General features: G+C 40.3%; 1 protein-coding gene across 1 annotated transcript; it reads right to left on the bottom strand.

Annotated features, from left to right (window-relative positions):
- Positions 1-1,835: 1,835 nt before the first annotated feature.
- Positions 1,836-19,222, bottom strand: LOC138661617 (serine-rich adhesin for platelets-like). The gene is made up of 5 exons (XM_069746441.1): positions 16,790-19,222; positions 15,517-16,006; positions 4,683-12,350; positions 4,498-4,595; positions 1,836-3,636 (listed from the first exon to the last, which is right to left on the bottom strand). The coding sequence occupies exons 2-5, from the start codon at positions 15,572-15,574 to the stop codon at positions 3,580-3,582; spliced, it is 7,881 nt and encodes a 2,626-aa protein (XP_069602542.1). The 5' UTR covers positions 15,575-16,006; positions 16,790-19,222; the 3' UTR covers positions 1,836-3,579.
- Positions 19,223-20,949: the final 1,727 nt, after the last annotated feature.

Raw genomic sequence — 20,949 nt, 5'->3', positions numbered from 1 at the left:
GTACTATTGATTTATGAGAAAAATATATAGCGACCTTCACTTTTTAAGCATTTTGGTGACACCTGACTTTTGATTTTTATTTCAGCCTTTTGGTTCAATGGAGTGTAGAAAATCTTATCTATGGAGCTATGATGTGGGAGAGGAACTCACTATGTAGTCTGACCGAACTTTCACCATCGTCATCATATGAAATGTCTAATTCTACTAGTAGAATGTTGACACCTAAACATCCAGATCTATTTTGTATACAACTAGCTTCATCTCTGATCCATCAAGAACTTGCTTTTTTTTATCTTTAAAATGTGACGTGGAACTTGCCTTTCTGTGAAGTTTATTGGCTGTGAATTGTAGCAGTTTAATGGCAAGAAATATGAGTAAAACATAAAGTATGGTTTGGATGTTTTTCTAACATTTTAGCACTTTTTCTATTCTCAGCTTTTTTGAAGTTGGTAGAACACCAGTGAGTAAGGCACAAGGCCAACCTTTAGCCAAAATAAGTCATATTTAATTGCTGGAAGACCCAAAGGTACTTTTTTGGTCAAGGGCGTTACCCTTAACATAGGAGCAGAACAATCTCGGAATCTGATAAGACAACCTGACCATGGCTCCAAAGGAACCAGCAAAAACGGGAATGCAAGATCCATGAAAAGGATAATAGAGGCGAATACACCATAGGGCCGAGTCATCAAGATGGGTGTAGCGCACGCTCACGCTAGGCTTGTCTTTGTGGAGTAGAAGCCAGCAAATTCATTAAGAGGTGCACATCACTTAATGAATTTGGGTTCTTCTTCTGAATAGCATGCGTCTCCATGAGCCATGCCAAAAATGCTACTCCAGTTGAAGACTGGAGCAGCAATTCTGTCATACAATCCGACATCCCTTTTGATGAATTTGATGAGTGAGCATATCCACTCTCCTATAGCCCAAGCATTTCCAATTTTAGCAGAGCTAATACAATTTGTGGTGAAAATGCCAAAAGTTGCCAAATTTTTGCGCAACTCTCATCTGCACAATTTTACAACTTTTCAAAGCTTTTAAGCCCTTCCCACCTCCTCCCCAGTTCCTCCCAGTTTGGAGGAGCTGATTTAAACTGGCGTGAAAACATCAAAAAACGCAAGATTTTTGCACAACTTCGCATTGGGCAATTTTTTTGTGACTTTTCAAAGGTTTTTTTTTGGGTGGAAAATCTTGATGAATTGGCCCTAATGTGTTCTGAAGAACTTCCCTTTGACCATGTTGGCCGTTCATATTACTTAAACCATGAAAAACGTCACGCAGTTCATTTATTATCATATAACATAATATACAATATCTTTATTCATTTTACATAGTTGCTTTACAAGTATCTACTATATAATTGTCTAAGGGTCACTTCCGTCTTTCTGTCTGTCCTTCTTTCTTTCTGTCACGGAAATCCCAAGTCGCTGATTGGTAACGGCAAAACGGCCACGACCAATCAGTGACGGGCACAGTCCGGCGGCAAAATGGCCGCTCCTTCCTCCCCGCAGTCAGTGCCCACTCCATACTCCCCTCCAGTCAGCGCTCACACAGGGTTAATGGCAGCGTTAATGGACCACGTTATGCCGCAGTGTAATGCACTCCGTTACCGCTGCTATTAACCTTGTCTGACCAACTTTTTACTATTGATGCTGCCTATGCAGCATGAAGAGTAAAAATATCTAATGTTAAGAATAATTTAAAAAAGCGCCTCGGATCCAGAAGAGGCCTTTCCCGCTCCTCGTGATGCCCCGGTGACCGCTCCATGCATTGAGATCTCGCGAGATGATGACATAGCAGTCTCGCGAGACCGCTATGTCATCATCTTGCGAGATCGCAATGCATGGAGCAGTCACCGGGGTGTCGCGAGGAGCGGGAAAGGCCTCTTCTGGATCCGAGGGGCCGATGGAAGGTGAGCATATAACTATTTTTTATTTTAATTCTTTTTTTTTAACAGGGATATGATGCCCACATTGCTATATACTACGTGGACTGTGCAATATACTACGTGGGCTGAGCAATATACTACGTAGGCTGTGCAATATACTACGTGGGCTGTGCAATATACTACATGGCCTGTGCAATATACTACGTGGCTGTGCAATACACTACGTGGCTGGCAATATACTATGTGGCTGTGCTATATAGTATGTGGGCTGTGCTATATACTACGTGGGCTGTGTTATACACTACGTGGGCTGTTATATACTAGGTGTGCTGTGTTATACACTACGTGGGCTGTGTTATACACTACGAGGGTTGTGTTATATACTGCGTGCATGGGCTGTTATATACTACGTGAGCTGTGTTATATGCTACGTGGGCTGTTATAAACTATGTGGCTGTGTTATATGCTATGTGGGCTGTTATACACTCGGCCGGCTGTGCAATACACTACGTGGCTGGCAATATACTATGTGGCTGTGCTGTATACTACGTGGGCTGTGCTATATACTACGTTACTGTGTTATACACTACGTGGGCTGTTATATACTACGTGGGCTGTGTTATACACTACGTGGGCTGTGTTATACACTACGTGGGCTGTGTTATATACTGCGTGAGCTGTGTTATATGCTACGTGGGCTGTTATAAACTACGTGGCTGTGTTATATGCTATGTGGGCTGTGCTATATACTCTGTGGGCTGTGGTATATACTACGTGGCTGTGCAATATACTACGTAGCTGTGCAATATACTACGTGGCTGTGCTATGTACTACGTGGCTGTGCTATTTACTACGTGGGCTGTTATATACTACGTGGCCAGCCGCGAACAATCAGCAACAGGCGGAGTCCGGCCGCGAATTGGCGCGGGATTTGAACCACGCTTCGCTAATTGGTCGCGGTTGGACGCATCCAGTGTATTCAATGTATTATTCTAAAATGTTCATAAATAAACTACATACATATTTTAGAATCCCCGTTAGAATCGGGCTACCATCTAGTGTAACATATATACAATTAATATATAGTATGTAAAGCAAAAGTATTCATGGCATCATAAAGACACACATTCTGATTGTCTGTGGTTCTGCCAGCAATACCACTACTGACCATCAGAGGCGCATTTTAATCAGATAATATTTAATGTAAACAATATATAATATATAATTATAACATGACCTCCAGTGATCACCTGGATCCACCTTCATGCTGTCTCATTATTCATTGCACTTTCACCACCTGGCCAAGCTCCATGGGTTATATTTTAATACACTGTTGGCCAATGTTCTGATACGAACATGTTTTTTGTGGTTCTGCAAGATGTGGTGGCCAACAAGGGTCTGCCTCACCAAACCTTGTCCTCCCAATTATACAGTAATAAGAAGTCTATGTCTATTGAGTTATAGTAAGAGACCAAGAAGCCAATGTGCCATTTTAGAAGCCCCAAACCTGTAACAATGAACTTCTTGGATACTGAACCACATCTGGAGCCTCATCATTAAATGTCAGTCATAGTCAAACACCCATCACAGGATATTATCAAAGTCCAAAACATTGAACTAATATACAAATACTGATTTTTGTCTTCAATAGAACACCCTTGAAGCTCATTCAAGAGTATGGGATGTCCTTCTTGTTAGGCACTGATGTTATAGCTTGTTGGAGGACTGAGTCTTCTTAAGCAGTAGACCAACTGTTTAAAGAAAAGAGAAGAAATCATATTAGCATTGTCCTACAACTACTATTTTTTCTTTACAGTAAATCTTCAGGCAACTAAAAATGTAGTGCAAAACTTTGTGCCTAGCAGGTTCTATGTTTTGGTTTTTATTTCATTACCCTACAGAATTTACAGGCTTTGCCTTCTGAGCAGGGGAGTGTACCTTACTGTTATCAGTCCTTGCCTGTTGAGTGGGCAAGGATACTTTACTGTTATCAGTCCTTGCCTGATGAGCAGAGGAAGGCAATTTACTGTTATCAGTCCTTGCCTGCTGAGCAGGGGAGGGCACTTTACTGTTATCAGTCCTTGCCTGCTGAGCAGGGGAGGGCACTTTACTGTTATCAGTCCTTGCCTGCTGAGCAGGGGAGGGCACTTTACTGTTATCAGTCTTTGCCTGCTGAGCAGGGGAGGGCACTTTACTGTTATCAGTCCTTGCCTGCTGAGCAGGGGAGGGCACTTTACTATTACCAGTCTTTGCCTGCTGAGCAGGGGAGGGCACTTTACTATTACCAGTCTTTGCCTGCTGAGCAGGGGAGGGCACTTTAATGTTATCAGTTCTTACCTGCTAAGCAGGGGAAGGTATTTTACCATTATCAGTCCTTGCTTGCTCTGATTCAATGAAATCTCTTCCAACTTAAGCACACCTTCCCACCCACTGCATGCAGTTTCACAGACACATAGAGAAATTACAACTACAGCCTCTCCTCCCACCTACTAGTTGTTTTTAGGGGTGAAATTAGGATTTTTTGGGAGTCTGCTGTTGTGGAGATGGGAAATCCAAGCTGCTGGAATGTGAGGAACACATCTTTAAAATAAACCAGAGGGCCATAAACTTACCCCACTGATTGTGCTTATGACTGCAACCAATCCAAGGATAGCAGCAAGGCATATTAGGATGATGCCCCAGTCGGGAATAACATTGGTTGAGAGAGGAGCTGTTGACAGAATAGAACAAAAGATATAATAAAACTATCTCAAAATGTTAACTTTTCTGCTTTACTGTACTATCACAATCCACTTACCAGAAGACGTCCCTGTGTGTGTATTTGAGCTGGTGGAAACTTTGGTTATTGTTAAAGTTCCACTTGTTGGTTGTTCGCTGCCACCACTTGAAGACACAACTGTATTGGCAGTTTGTGGATTTACGTTGGTTGTAGTGCTGATGGTGCTGGTTCTTGTACTAACTAGAGGAGTAGTTGTACCAATTGTAATTGTTGACGTTGGGTTAGGAGCAGTCCCCATAGTGGATGGTGTTAGTGTTGATTTACTTGTTGTAGGGCTAATAGTAGAAAAAGATGTGGAAGCCTTTGAAGTTTCCCGTATAGTTGGTTGACTATTAGTACTCAGGTTGGTAATTGGAATGGAGTAGGATGTGGTGGTTGATTTCACTGATGAAGAAGATATGGTTAAATCAGTAGAAGATGCTGTTGAATGACTGATCAGAGGTGTATAACTGCTGGTGGCTGTGGTCACTGTGCTGATAAGGATTCGGTTTGCAGTAGTTGACGTAGCTGAGGAAGCACCATTGCTAATATTGGAGGGATTTTGACTGGTACCAGTTACGTAGGTTGTCACGGTGCTGGAAAAAGTTGGATTGGTGTCTGTAGGTCTTTGACTACTCAATACATCACTAGTAAACCTTGATATACTTGATGTTGAGCTGGTAGAGGTCAAAACAGTTGAATGGGTTACAGTACTTGTAGACGTAGATGATGGCGCAGTATTCGTTGATGTTGATGTATGAGTTAAGGTAGTTGAAGGTGTAGAAGGATTAATTGTTGCATGTGTTTGAGATGTTGTAACACTGTTTGCATTTTCAGTAGATGCTTCATTGATTATAGTTGTAGAGTTTTGAAAGTTGTCTGCAGTTGATGAAAATATTGATGTTTCAGGTGTAGTTTTTTTTATAGTGATCAAGGTAGTTGAAGTATGTGGAGTACTATAAGTGGTAGCGCTCTGAGTACTAACCGGTATGGAAGAAGATAGCACAGTACTTTTTGAAGTTATATTCGTACTGGTTAAAGTTGTGGAAGCAGTATAGTTAGTGGACGGTCTTGTTGTGGTTATGATGGTTCCAGTAGTGTGAGAAGTTGTGGCGTTGGTTGAGTTTGTCAATGGACTGAGAGAAGTAGAAGATACTGCAACATTTATGGTTGAGGAGTTCTTAATATTGGATGTTGTAGGGGAAGATATTGCGGATTGGGGTGAAGTTGTCTTTGCAGTGCTCAAAGTAGCTGTAGTAATATTAGTGGTAGAATTCTGGGTACTGACTGGTAAAGAAGAAGACAACACAGTACTTTTTGAACCTGTGTTTGTGCTGGTTTTAGAAGTTGAAGCAGTAAAACTAGTAGAATGTTTTGTTGTGGAGGTCAGAGAGGTTATTGCACTGGAAGAGTTTGAGGTTGGTCTTATAGAAGATGACGCTACAGTACTTATGGTGGAAGAATTTTTAACATTGGATGTGGTAGATGGGGATGTTGCAGTCCCAGTTAAAGTTGACTTAGTAGTGGCCAAAGTACTTGAGGTAGCTAAAGTAGCATTAGTGGGGGGCTTCTGGCTACTAACTGCTATTGAAGAAGATGACACAGTACTTTTCAAAGCCGTGTTTGTGCTGGTCACAGTAGCTGTGGTATTAGTAGAAGGTTTCACTGTGAGACTTGGCGTAGTATGGGATGTGGCATTGGTGGAGTTTGACGATGTTCTGGGTGACATAGTAGACAGTACAGTACTCATGGATGCAGTAGATATTGATGTAATGGATGAAGGTATCATAGTGCTTGTGAAAAATCCACTATTATTATTAGTAGGATTTTTGGTACTTATAGAAATTGTGGTAGATACCGTAGTATTTTTTGGAGTTGTATTTGTACTGGCTTCAGTACTGGCAACACTAGACAATTTAGCTGAGGTGGTTGAAGAATTCTGGGTGGAGAACAATATGGTGAAGCTATTGTTTGATGTACTAGTTGGAGAAGGTAAAGAAGCTGGACTTTGGGTGGTGATTCCTGTAAAGGAAATATTGTTTGAAGTTGAACTGGTTGGAAAATGGGAAGTGTTAGCACTATGATTCTTTGTTGCTGGATTGATAGTGGCTAGAGAAGCTGTAATATTGGTAGAAGTTTTAGTTGTGATGGTTGGAGTCAAACTTTGAGATCTTGTTGTGTTGTTTGAGGTCATTATTGTGCTGAATAAAATTGTAAAGGCTGTTACACCTTTACTTGTCGAGCTTTGGACACTGGATGCAGTAGACTTTGAAGTTGGAAAACTTGTATTGGTACTGCTAGGAGAAATTGAAGAAACCATTGAATAATTGGTGCTTGGATTCTGGGTACTGATTAGGGTGGAAGAAGATGTTAGTGGTCTGGTGGATGTTGCTGGGGTACTAAAGTATGTAGCTGAAGAAAGTCCACTTTTAGTTGTTGAACTGGATACTGTAATTGTGGATAATAACTTGCTGGCTGATGCTTGCGTGGTACCCATTGTGGAAGATGCCATAATACTTTTTGGGGTTGTGTTTGTATGGGCTATAGTACTGGCAATATTAGATGGTGTAGATGTGTTAATTGAAGGATTCTGGGTGGAGAACACTATGGTAGAACTATTATTTGATGTCAAACTGGTGGTGTTTCCAGTGATAAAAATTTTGCTTGAGGTTGGACTGGTTGGAGAAGTTGATGAACTTGAAGTATTATGAGAGAACGGATTCTGTGAAGTGATCCCTATGGTGGAAATGATTCTTGTTGATGTATTGATAGTCCTTGGAGAAGATATAATATTAGTAGAAGATTGGACTGTGATGGTTGGAGTCCCACTTTGAGATGTTGTTGTGTTGTTTGAGGTCGTTATTGTACTGAATAAATTATTAACCACTGATGCACTATTAGTTGATGAGCTTTGGACACTCTGTGCAGCAGTTGAAGTTGGTAAACTTTTATTAGTACTGCTAGGAGAAATTGAAGAAACTATTGAATTATTGGTGCTTGGATTCTGGGTACTGATTAGGGTTGAAGAAGATGTCACTGGTCTGGTGGATGTTGCTTGAATGTATGTAGATGAAGAAAGTCCACTTTTTGTGGTTGAACTAGATACTGCACTTGAGGATAACAACTTGCTGGTTGATGTTTGTGAGGTACCTAATAATGCAGTTAAAGTAGCAGTTAAAGATGTTGGTACTTTTGTTGAAGTCTGGCTAGTTGAGTTGTTGATAGAGATTACTGTCGATGCAAGAGAACTGAATGAATTAGTTGGTTGGGTTGTTGCTCTACTTATTGATGCTGTGCTGCCTGTTGATGCCATCTGACCACTAGTCATAGTACTGGATGATATCAGTGTGTTTGCAGAAGGTTGGAGGCTTGTACTAGAATTGATTGACACTAGGTTGCTGGTAACAGTGGACTGATTACTTGTAAGTTGTTTACTGGTTCCTCCTATTGTTGTTGTATTACTGGTAACTGTTGAGTAGCCATCACTGGTTAATGACTGTAGGTTGCTGGAGGATGGTTGAGTGATTGTTACAATGCTGGAAGTACTTGCTGTACTAGTCGCAGGTGTGATTACGCTTGTTGAAGTTGAAAGGCTACTAATCTCAGTTTCAAACCTACTATTAGTAGAAGTTACTGCATTAGAAGAATACGGTAATTGGCTACTAGTTACAGAACCACTAGTAATTGTTGAGCGAGTTGAGGAAGACTGGAAAGGTACTTCAATGGAAGATGTCAGCATCTTAGCTGATGATTGGCTACTTGTTCCAGTATTTGATGATAGAACACTGCTTGCAAAATTAGTAATTCCTGTACTAAAAGTAGTTGGCAGGATAACAGTGCCAGAATTTGTTGGTGTGCTGCTCCTTGAAGTTTTGCTACTTGCTGAGAATGTGGTACCAGTTGGAGGTTGACTGTTCATTACAGTAGTTGATGTTGACGAAGTGTGGCTCACAAATAACTGGCTGCTGGCACTTGGGCTTGAAGATTGACCAGTTGTCTCAGGGACTGCACTAGAAGATGTCAGAGTATTGGCTGATGGTTGGCTACTTCTTGCAGTATTTGAAGGCTGAACACTACTTGAAAAAATTGTCGATCTTGTATCCAAAGTAGTTGGTGGGTTACTCGTACCAGAATTAGTTGGTATGCTGCTAAGTGAAGTTTTGCTACCTGATGACAATATGGTACCAGTTGGAAGTTGGCTGTTGGTTAAAATAGTTGAAGTTGGTGAAGTTTGGCTCACAACAAATGTGCTGCTGGCACTTGGACTTGAAAACTGTCCAGTTGTACCAGGGACTGCACTGGAAGATGTCGTAGTGTTGGCTGATGGTTGGTTACTTGTTCCATTATTTGGAGGTTTACTATTGAAAATAGTGGACAGTGCTACAGCACTTGTGGATGGTGGCTTGCTATTGGTTTCAGAGACAAAAGTTATTGCTGAGTTACTCCCTGGTTGACTGTTTGTGATGGAGGATGCAGTATTGCTTACTTGAGAGGACTGGGGAATGGTTCCCAAACTTGAAATAAGGATAGCGCTGGTAGCGATTGACACAAGGGGACTACTTGTGCCTGTAATTTCTGTAGATGGTATCAAAGTTGAGATAAAGTTAATTGGCGAGCTGTTGGTAATCGCTGTTGAAGAAGTAATGACATTGCTAGAAGATGGTTGGCTAGCAGTAGCTCCATTACTGAGTGACGTTTGGTTACTAACAGTAGAGCTAGAAATTGTCTGTGGATTCATTGATGATACTTGGCTACTGCTTTCAGTATTTGCAGCTATGGATGATTGCCCTGGAGTTCCAATACTGGAAGAAGGAATTGTACTACTGGTAGATGGCTGGTTGCTATAGCCACTGGTAGGAGCTGATGTACTGAATATTGTTTGACCATTTGTTGAAGCACTAGAGGGTGTGGGTGAGTTGGTTGTTGATGTTTGACTACTAGTTTGAACAATTGATGTTGGTGACCTGGTATTTACAGTAGATTGTGCTTGTGTTCCAACACTGAAAGAAGTGAATATATTGCTAAAAGAGGGCTGGATACTAGATCCACTGGCAGGAGCTGTTGTACTGAAGGATGTTTGGCCACTTGTGGAAGCACTAGAGGATGTTGGTGAGTTGGTTCTTGGTGGCTGACTACTGGTTTGAACAATTGAAGTTGGTGGTATAGTAGCTATAGTAGATTGTGCTTGTGTCCCAACACTAGAAGAAGTGAAGGTATTACTAGAAGATGGCTGGATACTAGATCCACTAGCAGGAGCTGTTGTACTGAATGATGTTTGGTCACTTGTAGAAGCACTAGAGGATGTTGGTAAATTGGTTGTTGGTGACTTACTACTGGTTTGAACAATTGACGTTGGTGGCCTGGTAGTTACAGTAGATTGTGCTTGTGTTTCAGCACTGGAAGGAGTGAAGATATTACTAGAAGATGGCTGGATACTAGATCCACTGGCAGGAGCTGTTGTACTGAATGATGTTTGGCCACTTGTGGAAGCACTAGAGAATATTGGTGAGTTGGTTGCTGGTGGCTGACTACTGGTTTCAAGATTTGATGTTAGTGGTTTGGTAATTACAGTAGATTGTGCTTGTGTCCCAACACTGGAAGAAGTGAAAATATTACTAGAAGATGGCTGGATACTAGATCCACTGGCAAGAGCTGTTGTGCTGAAGGATGTTTGGCCACTTGTGGAAGCACTAGAGGGTGTTGGTGGCTGACTACTGGTTTGAACAATTGACGTTGGTGGTTTGGTAGTTACAGTAGATTGTGCTTGTGTTTCTGCACTGGAAGAGGTGAAGAAATGACTAGAAGATGGCTGGATACTCAATCCACTGGCAGGAGCTGTTGTGCTGAATGATGTTTGGCCACTTGTGGAGGCACTAGAGGATGTTGGTGAGTTGGTTGCTGGTGGCTGACTACTGGTTTCAAGATTTGACGTTGGTGGTTTGGTAATTGCAGTAGATTGTGCTTGTGCCCCAACACTGGAAGAAGAGAAGATATTACTAGAAGATGGCTGGATACTAGATACACTGGAAAGAGCTGTTGTACTGAAGGATGTTTGACCACTTGTGGAAGCACTAGAGGGTGTTGGTAGATGACTACTTGTTAGAACAATTGACGTTGGTGGTTTGGTAGTTACAGTAGATTGTGCTTGTGTTTCTGCACTGGAAGAAGTGAAGAAATGACTAGAATATGGCTGGATACTCAATCCACTGGCAGGAGTTGTTGTGCTGAATGATGTTTGGCCACTTGTGGAAGCACTAGAGGATGTTGGTGAGTTGGTTGCTGGTGGCTGACTTCTGGTTTCAAGATTTGACGTTGGTTGTTTGGTAATTACAGTAGATTGTGCTTGTGTCCCAACACTGGAAGAAGAGAAGATATTACTAGAAGATGGCTGGATACTAGATCCACTGGCAAGAGCTGTTGTACTGAAGGATGTTTGTTCACTTGTGGAAGCACTAGAGGGTGTTGGTGGTTGACTACTGGTTTGAACAATTGACGTTGGTGGTTTGGTAGTTACAGTAGATTGTGCTTGTGTTTCTGCACTGGAAGAAGTGAAGGAATTACTAGAAGATGGCTGGATACTCAATCCACTGGCAGGAGCTGTTGTGCTGAATGATGTTTGGCCACTTGTGGAAGCACTAGAGAATGTTGGTGAGTTGCTTGTTGGTGGCTGACTTCTGATTTCTGGGCTGCCAGTTGCACTTGAAGATGTGATGATGCTAGAAGATGGTAACTTAGTAGTTCCACTAGTAAAAGCCTCAGTACTGGTTAATGCTTGGCTATCTACTGCCACACTAGAGGATAATTGTGGGATTGTTGATGATCCTTGGCTACTGCTTGGAGTATTTGTGCTTGATAGACTGTTAGGTAATGATGTTTGTACTTTAGCTCCTGCAGTAGAAGTGAGAACATTACTCGATGATGACTGGCTACTACTTTTTGCAGTAATGCCTGAGCTGCTGAATGCAGTCTGACCACTGAAAGTTGTTGAAGTGCTACTTGTTTCTGTGCTTTCTTGCAAAGTGGATACTAAATTTGAGGAATTGAAGGTACCAGCTGTCAATGTTTGGATTGTAGGTTCAATACTGGATGATGATAATATTGGTATACTACTGGCCTCTTGACTGGCTGAAGATGCAGTGTTTGTGGTGGATGTCATTTTTGGACTGGTTGCCCCAATAGTTGATTGCTGACTTGCACCAGTTGTAAAGATTAGCTGGGTAGTTGGCCCAGTATCAATGGTTCCTGCAGTGTTTGATGGTGTAAATGCTATGATTTTTGCCTCTGTAGTAGGAGTAGTCCTACTTGAAGTGACTGCTGAGTAAGGCAATGTACTACGCATTCCAGTAGTGGATGTCGTAGGTATAGTCTCAGTCCGACTTGTGGAAGCAGTGGTCACAGTAACAGATGTAGTACTTGTGGAAGTACTGGTCACAGTAGCAGATGTAGTAGATGTAGTTGGAGTGGTACTTGTGGAAGTACTGGCCACAGTAGTGGAAGTAGTTGGAGAATTGCTGGTCTTAGTTGATATAGTGCTGGTTGTAGTACTTGATATTATTGCTGTGCTTGCTGTTGTAGTACTTGGCGCAGTTGTTGGCTTTGTCAGATTTGTTATCTGATTGATTAGATTCATAAAAGCTTGAGCAATTGCATCGATGATCTTTTGTAATGTTGAAAGAAATGAATTTGCCTGTGCTTCAACAGGGGACACTATGAGAGAAAACAAATAAGTACTATTAGTAAGTACTATCTGACCTATCTAAATAGTGCATGTGCTTGAGTGGCCCCTTAGTTACCAGAGCCAAGTCGTGGTAGTTACTTCTACACTCCCCTTTGTTACAACCCTTGTTTCAACTCTCAACCACATCTTTACAATTTCATTTTACATGACTTCTCTTGAAAGTCTGCAACCTAATCGAGAAGGAGTCTTTGTCAACCTTCTTTGGCACAGTCCATATCTCTTTTTTTAGCTTTGTGACATACCATGGCTACAATCCTTCAGAATTATATCATGCCCCCAAAGGTGATGTAGGTATTGAGGCATGACTCCAACACAGTCTTTCAAGGTGCCTTCAGGTGGGAGACATTGACTTACGTAGTTTCCATGTGTATTACAAGAATTAGAAAACACTTTTTATGAAAATAAACATGTCCATGTCCCTTTCTTTTTAGGTGGACCATGTCTTGGTCCCTGCTAACCATTTTGTTTATGGCTTCCATTTAAATACCATAAAAATGGTATTTAGACTGTTCCCAAGACTAAACCATTGTATTCAATAAGGCAAAGTCAAAAATATTAAACATTAGGCTTCAGTTGTACCCTTTTTAGCTGTGTCAATCTTTTTAGGTGGACACAACAGTGAAGTCTGCAATGCTATTGTTCCTGGCTAAAAAAGATGAAAACCACCACATCGGAGGTCAAACAGAGACCACAGTTTCATATTTTAGACTCCATTTCTTTATTGAAATTAATGGCTCTGATTCATCAAGACCAACGTTTTTCATGCCAGTCTTGATGAGGCGGTGGGGTGGAGTGTGAAGCACCTGATTCATTAACAGGCAAACAAAGTGGTGTTCACCTATGTGTGCATCTCCCCACAAATCTTCAGGCAGGCATTGGAGTAAGATTTGTGGCGTAACACCCAGTCCAAAAGTCGCAAAAATTTTGGGCAGTTTTGCGTTGCTCCAAATTGTTGCAACTTTTTAACGTTTTTTTTAGACCAGAATTCTGGCTTAAAAACTTCAATGAATCAGGGCCAAGGACATTAAAAACCACCAATGAAGTGGTGATCGGGGACCCTGACATTGTGATAACCCAGTTTTACTTGATGTAATTGTCTACATAAAACACTTGTACCAAAGTTTGCATCACTAATGTCCGATTCTACGAGGTTGAGTTACCACCGATGTCATGGGTTCCATACAGTCGAATGTAATGGATATAGGGTCCATTTAGGAACAGATCCTAATGGATCTGAATGAATAATAATTCGATTGTCAAGTTTCCATTTTTTATTGGATAAAGTAGAGTGTTGTGCTATGTCATTTTGTTCATCAGGAGTAATGGAAACATGACGCTACTGTGGCCGGAGCATGAAGTCATGTATCTAGTCCGCTCACTGATACGATACAGTCATGTAGATGGGAGATCTTAACCAACAACCTATAGAAAGCTGATTAGGTGAACAAGGTGGCTAACCAAGGTGAGAGGTGAGCAGGCGTGCCACAGTCAGTTACTCAATGTATGGCCTCAGATATTTGCACTATGAGGTCGCTGACTCTATCGGATACCCGATGAATGGCCGCGGAATGCTTTTATCTAGAAAACAAGGAAATGTTTGCTAATGAAGTATCTAATGGTCACGGCCTCTTTGTACCTCCTTTTTTCACATCTTTTCTGGTGATAGAATCAATACCCTCACATCATAGAAATTTTTGCCCACCAATATTTTATTGTATGAAGTATGCATTGCACCCATAATAGACAGATAATATCGGGGGCCAAAAACAAAAGGAGTGACTTCAATGATAAAATATGCATCTTTTTTTTTTTACTTCCCACTATTTGAACCACCATTTTTTTTTTACTTAAATACATTAATTTGGGGCTAAAAATCATTTTTCATAAAAAACGTTGCACCGTTTGCCTTCTATGGCCTCTGTGTTGTCCTGTCTATTGCTGGATGCAGAATGAGTTAGCTGAGACTCTGTCACCGAGCTTGTCGTGATGGTCTGGTGGGAGAGTCTTTAAGGTTTTTTTTATCTGTTTTTTTCTGACCTGCTTTAAGCTGATTAATAATGACCACAGACCACATCAAAGTTGAATGTGTCGGGAAACAAAAAGCCTGTAAAATTTAAACCATGCAACATTTTTAATAACGCCCAATTGCAAAAATGATTTTTAGCCCAAAATACATGCACTTAAGAAAAAAAATAAAAATCACCGAATTTGAACAATTGAGGATTTTTCAGACTGTCCCTATTCAAGATCTGTACATTAACTTGTTGATTTGAGACTTCTGAAAGTGAGGGAGATGTAACTTGAAGACACTGTTATTCAACTTGTTACTGTACATCTATAAATCTTATGATTTTGAGGGTCTGCTGAGAATTCTATGTAATTTGCACATCGATCTCACTGCTACACTACATAGGTGTGTGCCCATAGGTACATGACCAGATATAGTTCTATGCATTATGTGTGAAATATCAAGAGTTACTACAGAAAATACATAGTAAAAGTTCATCGTCCAAAGAAAACAGAAAAGCATCTAAAGTTCTATAGCTACAAAAAATTAGAAAAAATAATTAGAGCCACCTAGTATAGCGGGTGACACAGCCGAGTCTCTACTAGTGGTCATTTCTAAGCTACCAAAATCTAAGAAATAGTTATTATTATTATTATTATTATTATTATTATTATTATTTCCGTTTACCTACAAAAATATTCTAAAAATAAAGCCAGTTACAATTAAATATAGTGTTGAACACACCATACCGTGTAAGTAAAATAATAAACTAAAATTGAAAATAATATGATTAATAATAGAATAAATTTAATTACCATAAGTATATCAGTAAAAAAATATAAATGTAACATAACAAAAAATCTAATTCCATTCCTTGTAATGTAATTTAATAAAATAGAATACAAAACAGTAAATAATATGGCGTAAAAGCAAATTAAAAACACAGTAAGGTATAAAATGCAAAGTACGATAAAAAGCATAAAACAATATGAAATAAATACAATTTAAAAATGAAGCAAAATTCCAACAAAATAGAGGTAAGTTCAATGAAAATTGATATAATAAATGCACAATAAGATAAACTGTGATAGAATATAATATAATATGTAATAGTGTAATTTTCTTACCGGTCAGTAACAGTACAATCCCCAGGATAATCACTCGTGTGGTCCCCGCAGTATACATGATGAATAAATATTAAATAAAAGTATTGAAACAAAGTAGAAGACAGCAAAGAAGTCACTTTGGCACAAGAAAATAAATATTCAGAAAGGTCCTCCTGGAGGTGAAATGCCCAGAATGTATTCTCCTTCTACCTTTATGCACAGTATATAAACGAGAAGACACACATATATATGTGTACATTAAGACATATAGGAAGCAGGGAGTGCACCAAGGTGTGTGATCAATGACCTCATATGTGACAATCACAAAGTAACGTATGTATTCCTTTGGGTCAGATATCTGGGTGCCTGGTAAGGGTGGAGTTCCTATATATAGACTGGAAGGGTAAAAATAATTTGTCATTTAGGAAATGAAAGTCGCAGGAGTAGAGAGGAAGCAAAGTTTGAAAATTTCTTAAAATCTGTCTCATAAAAAAGTCATAAAGTTTGCAAACTTTAAAAAAAGAGACAAAGCAAAGTCTATATGTTGACTGCAAGTCACATAGACAATACCACTATAAATCATAAATCTAACAAAGCAAAAGTGGAAAAAATAAAACGTAACTTTTATTTTGACTAAAGTCACACACAAAAAAAACTTAAACCAAACACCCAAGTGGATAAAAATACTGGGGCTGAGTCTCAGGCAGTAGTGTAGTTACCACAGAGATTGATTATCCCCAGAAAGGACAGAATGATATCCTCCACAGTATATTGGAGATATCATAAAAACTAGAAATTGACATAAGAGCTGGAGTAAAATAACGTCAAACAGCACAAAACGTCAAACTAGTTGCATGAACAAGCAATAAAAGCCATCAATAACCGCATGTACACAGTGCCATTGATGGCTGTAAGTAATATAAAAAGGAACAATCTCACCGGTTCCAAGATGAGGGCCCAGGAGCACCGGATAATTTTCTGGTCAGAAGAAAGTCCGGAAAGATACCGGAGACGACAGTCCCTGTGTCAGTACCTATGGGGCTATCGATAGACTATCCCCACAGCTCCTGCCCTTACAAGGGCAGACCACAGCTACCCCTGTCCAAACATGCCCTGCACTCTCCCTGTATGGTCCGTCCCGACGCGTTTCATCTGAGCAGAATCTTCAGGGGACTTTCTTGTGCATGGAGATAGAGTGCTAAAAAGGAGGGACACTAAGTCCTGCCACCCTCAATGCTGTCCTGCAGAGCTGTGGGGATAGTCTATCGATACTTCCACTTTTGCTTTGTTAAACTTTAAAAAAAGAATAGACACACGTAGATGTAGTAGACAATAAAGAAACAAGACAGAAGAAGAATCAACGCCTTCGAAATGCGGTGCTGGAGATGGATGTTACCAATACCATGGATAGCCAGAAGAACAAACTAATTAATCATGGAACAAATCAAGTAAAAAATGTCACGCTAAGCAAGGATCACCAAAGTACGACTGGACACATCATACAAAGAGAGCGATCACTGAAGAAGGACATTACGGTCAGAAGAGTAGAAGGAACAAGAGGAAGACCAGTAACCCGATGCTTGATGTTATGAAGGTAATGACAGAGGAAACCCTGGTGGACCTATCTAGACTTACACAAGATGGATCTTCCTACAGAGAGTTCATCCATCAAATCACCATGGCTTGAGATTGAGCCGATGTCCATCAAATACTAAGATAAATAAATAAAAGAAGCGATGTAGTAGAGGCATAGTTTATTTTTCACTGTTGAATAATGGAGATGGGGTGGAATGCTGGATCATCGCCAATTGGGGTCAACAACTTAATGACTTATATTACTCAGGATATTGGGACGCTAAGGCTAGGTTCACATTGCGTTAGGGCAGTCTGTTTAGCGCATACACTAACGGATTGCGCTAACGCAATGTCCCAAAAGGGATCGCGTTTGGTGATCCCGCTAGCGCAGATGCCCGATCTGCGCTAGTGAGGAACGGACCTCGAATGCTGCAAGCAGCGTTTGAGGTCCATCAGAAAGTAACGGGACATCGCTAGCGCATGCCAAAAATGGCATACGTTAGTGATGCGTTAGCGATCCGTTAGCACATTGCGGTCAATGGGTGCGCTAACGGACCCATTACATAGCGTTAATTGCGACAATTGCGCCATGTAACGGAGTCCGTTAGCGAACACCCACTAACGCAATGTGAACCTAGCCTAATAGATCCCGAAAACAAGGCACTCCCAGTCCTGATCACCAGTGGTGGTCCGTTATGCTCTGTTCACCTACACTAAATTGAGTAGACGTTGTCCCCTTTCTGTAACTCACTTTTGTAGAGTGAGAAAATGCGTGAATTAACACTTCGACATTGAGGGACAAGATTTCCAGCTGTGGGTCGACCAACAAGCTAATACTTGAGAACTCAAAGTAAATTTTAATGGGTTCTTCGCTATTTTTATACATAAAAAATGTGCTCAAGCTGGTCGTACATAAAAAAAAACTAAAACAAAACAAGTTATTAACCAACTAGGCTCTCAGCACTGCTACACATGGCTTCCACTGGTCTCCAGGGCCCCTTCTCCAGTAGGGAAAGAAATGTGACCTCTACAACCACTCAGCGGCCACTGATGCTCGGTCTGAGCTGGAAGAGAGAGATGAGAGATTGACGCTTCTAGCGTACATGGAACGTCATACCAATCAGTGGTCGTCAATGGAAAAAGTAACTTCATTTTGGTCTGAACGATAACTAGTGACCAACATGATATAGAGCGAAGACATCCGTTCCCTGTACACCATGCCTTTAGTATACATAGAGTGCTCCCTTACATGCTGGAAGTTATTTTGTAGTCTATCCCAAAATATTAAAAATATTAATGATACAAATATCTATGTGCTCAAAGCGAAAAAGAAGACGGCACTGGAGTCCTGCATTGTAACCACCAGGGGCGGACTGGGACTGAAATTCAGCTCTGGCATGTGAAATCACACAGGCCGATGTTGTCCCCATTCCTGAGCACCAGATTGGGGATATATTAATAAAATTACCCTGCCTGGAGGAAATCTAAATGTGTTGTGTGTTGGCGACTTGGTGACTTGGTGTGGCTGTCCTCAAGAAACATTACGTTTAAGGTTCCCTTTTGGAACTGGGTCCCAGGTTCATCGGTGGTTAAACAATTGTGACCATCGTCAATACCGTAGCATTCCACCTTGCCTTAGATAGATAGATGATAGATAATAGATATACAGCTCTGCAAAAATTAAGAGACCACCACATCAAAACCCTGTCATGGGCAGCCCAATCTCCAGACCTGAACCCCATTGAAAACCTCTGGAATGTAATCAAGAGGATGATGGATAGTCACAAGCCATCAAACAAAGAAGAACTGCTTACATTTTTGCGCCAGAAGCCGTGTGACAGACTGGAGGAAAGCATGCCAAGACGCATGAAAACTGTGATTAAAAATAATGGTTATTCCACAAAATATTGATCTCTGAACTCTTCCTGAGTTAAAACATTAGTATTATTGTTTCTAAATGATTATGAACTTGTTTTCTTTGCATTATTTGAGGTCTGAAAGCCCTGGGTTTTTTTTTTACTATTTCTCCTTTTCAGAAAAAAAAATACTAAATTTATTGAAATTCGGAGACATGTTGTCAGAAGTTTATAGAATAAATGAAAAATTTACATTTTACTCAAAAATATACCTATAAAGAGAAAAATCAGACAAACTGAACATTTTGCAGTGGTCTCTTAATTTTTGCCAGCGCTGTATAATAGATAATAGATAGATGATAGATAAATTAATAGATGATAGATAATAGATAGATGATAGATAATAGATAGATAATAGATAATAAATAGATAATAATCTACTATATAATTGTCTAAGGGTCACTTCTGTCTTTCTGTCTGTCCTTCTGTCTGTCTGTCTTTCTGTCACGTAAATCCCAAGTCGCTGATTGGTTGCGGCAAAACGGCCACGACCAATCAGCGACGGGTACAGTCTGGCCGCAAAATGGCCGCTCCTTTCTCCCCCAAGTCAGCGCCCGCTCCATACTCCCCCCGTCAGCGCTCACACAGGGTTAATGCCGCATAGGCAGCATCAATAGTAAAAAGATCTAATGTTAAAAATAACAAAAAAATAAAAAATCGTTATATACTCACCTTCCGTGGGCCCCCGGATCCAGGCATTTTCCACTCCTCGTGACACTCTGGTGACCAATCCACTCTTGGGATCGGAGCGTCGCGAGGAGCATCGGTAAACGCCTCGTCTGGATCCGGGGGGCCGACGGAGGGTGAGTATATCACTATTTTTATTTTAATTATTTTTTTAACAAGCATATGGTGCTCACATTGCTACATACAACGTGGGCCATTTTAGATACTACGTGGGCTGTGTTATATACTACATCTCTGTGCTATATACTATATGGGCTGTGCTATATACTATGTGACTGTGGTATATATTATGTGGCTGGGAAATATACTACATCGCTGTGCTCTGTACTATGTGGCCTGTGTTATATACTGCATGGGCAGTGTTATATACTACATCTCTGTGCTATATACTACGTGGCTGTGCTATATACTATGTCGCTGGGCAATATACTACGTGGCTGTGCTATATACTACGTGGCTGTGCTATATACTTCTTGGCTGTACACTACATACATATTCTAGAATATCTGATGCGTTAGAATTGGGCCACCATCTAGTAGATAATAAATAGGTAATAGATGATAGATAGAATAGATACATAGATGATTGATAGATAGATAGATACTGTAGATAGATAGATAGATAGATAGATTGATAGATAGATAAAAAAGAAAAAAGGAGGCAGCACTTCAATAAATGATGAAAAAAAGTGGACTTTATTAGCCCATATGGTGTGATCACACCATATAGGCTAATAAAGTCCACTTTTTTCATCATTTATTGGAGTGCTGCCTCTTTTTTTCTATTATTTATACAAATGGATTTTTGTTTGGAGGCCCTTGCACCCTGAATTTATCTATACGGTGCTGTCCCATTTTTCTTCTAGATAGATAGATAGTTAGATAATAGTTAGATAGATAATAAATAGATAAATTATAGGTAGATAGACAATAGATAGATAATAGATAGATGATAGATAGAAGATGATAGATAAATAATAGGTAGATAGACAATAGGTAGATGAGTAATAGATAACAGATAGATAGACAGATAATAGATAGATAATAGATATATAGATAGAGAGATGATAGATAATAAATAGATAAAAGATAATAGATAGATAATAAATAGATAATAGATCAGAACCCCTGATACAGAGCCCGGCACAGCGCACTGTAGTAATGTGTACCATACTTTTCTGCATACAGTGCGCTCGGTGCCAGTGTTTGTCAGTAATGTTTTGGGTATTACAGGAGAGAGCCCATTGTTTGCCATCTTGCTGAGTAACGTGTCCTTG

Source organism: Ranitomeya imitator, chromosome 2, assembly GCF_032444005.1.
Source record: "Ranitomeya imitator isolate aRanImi1 chromosome 2, aRanImi1.pri, whole genome shotgun sequence".
Taxonomy (NCBI): domain Eukaryota; kingdom Metazoa; phylum Chordata; class Amphibia; order Anura; family Dendrobatidae; genus Ranitomeya; species Ranitomeya imitator.
This window is presented reverse-complemented; position numbering and strand designations above follow the sequence as displayed.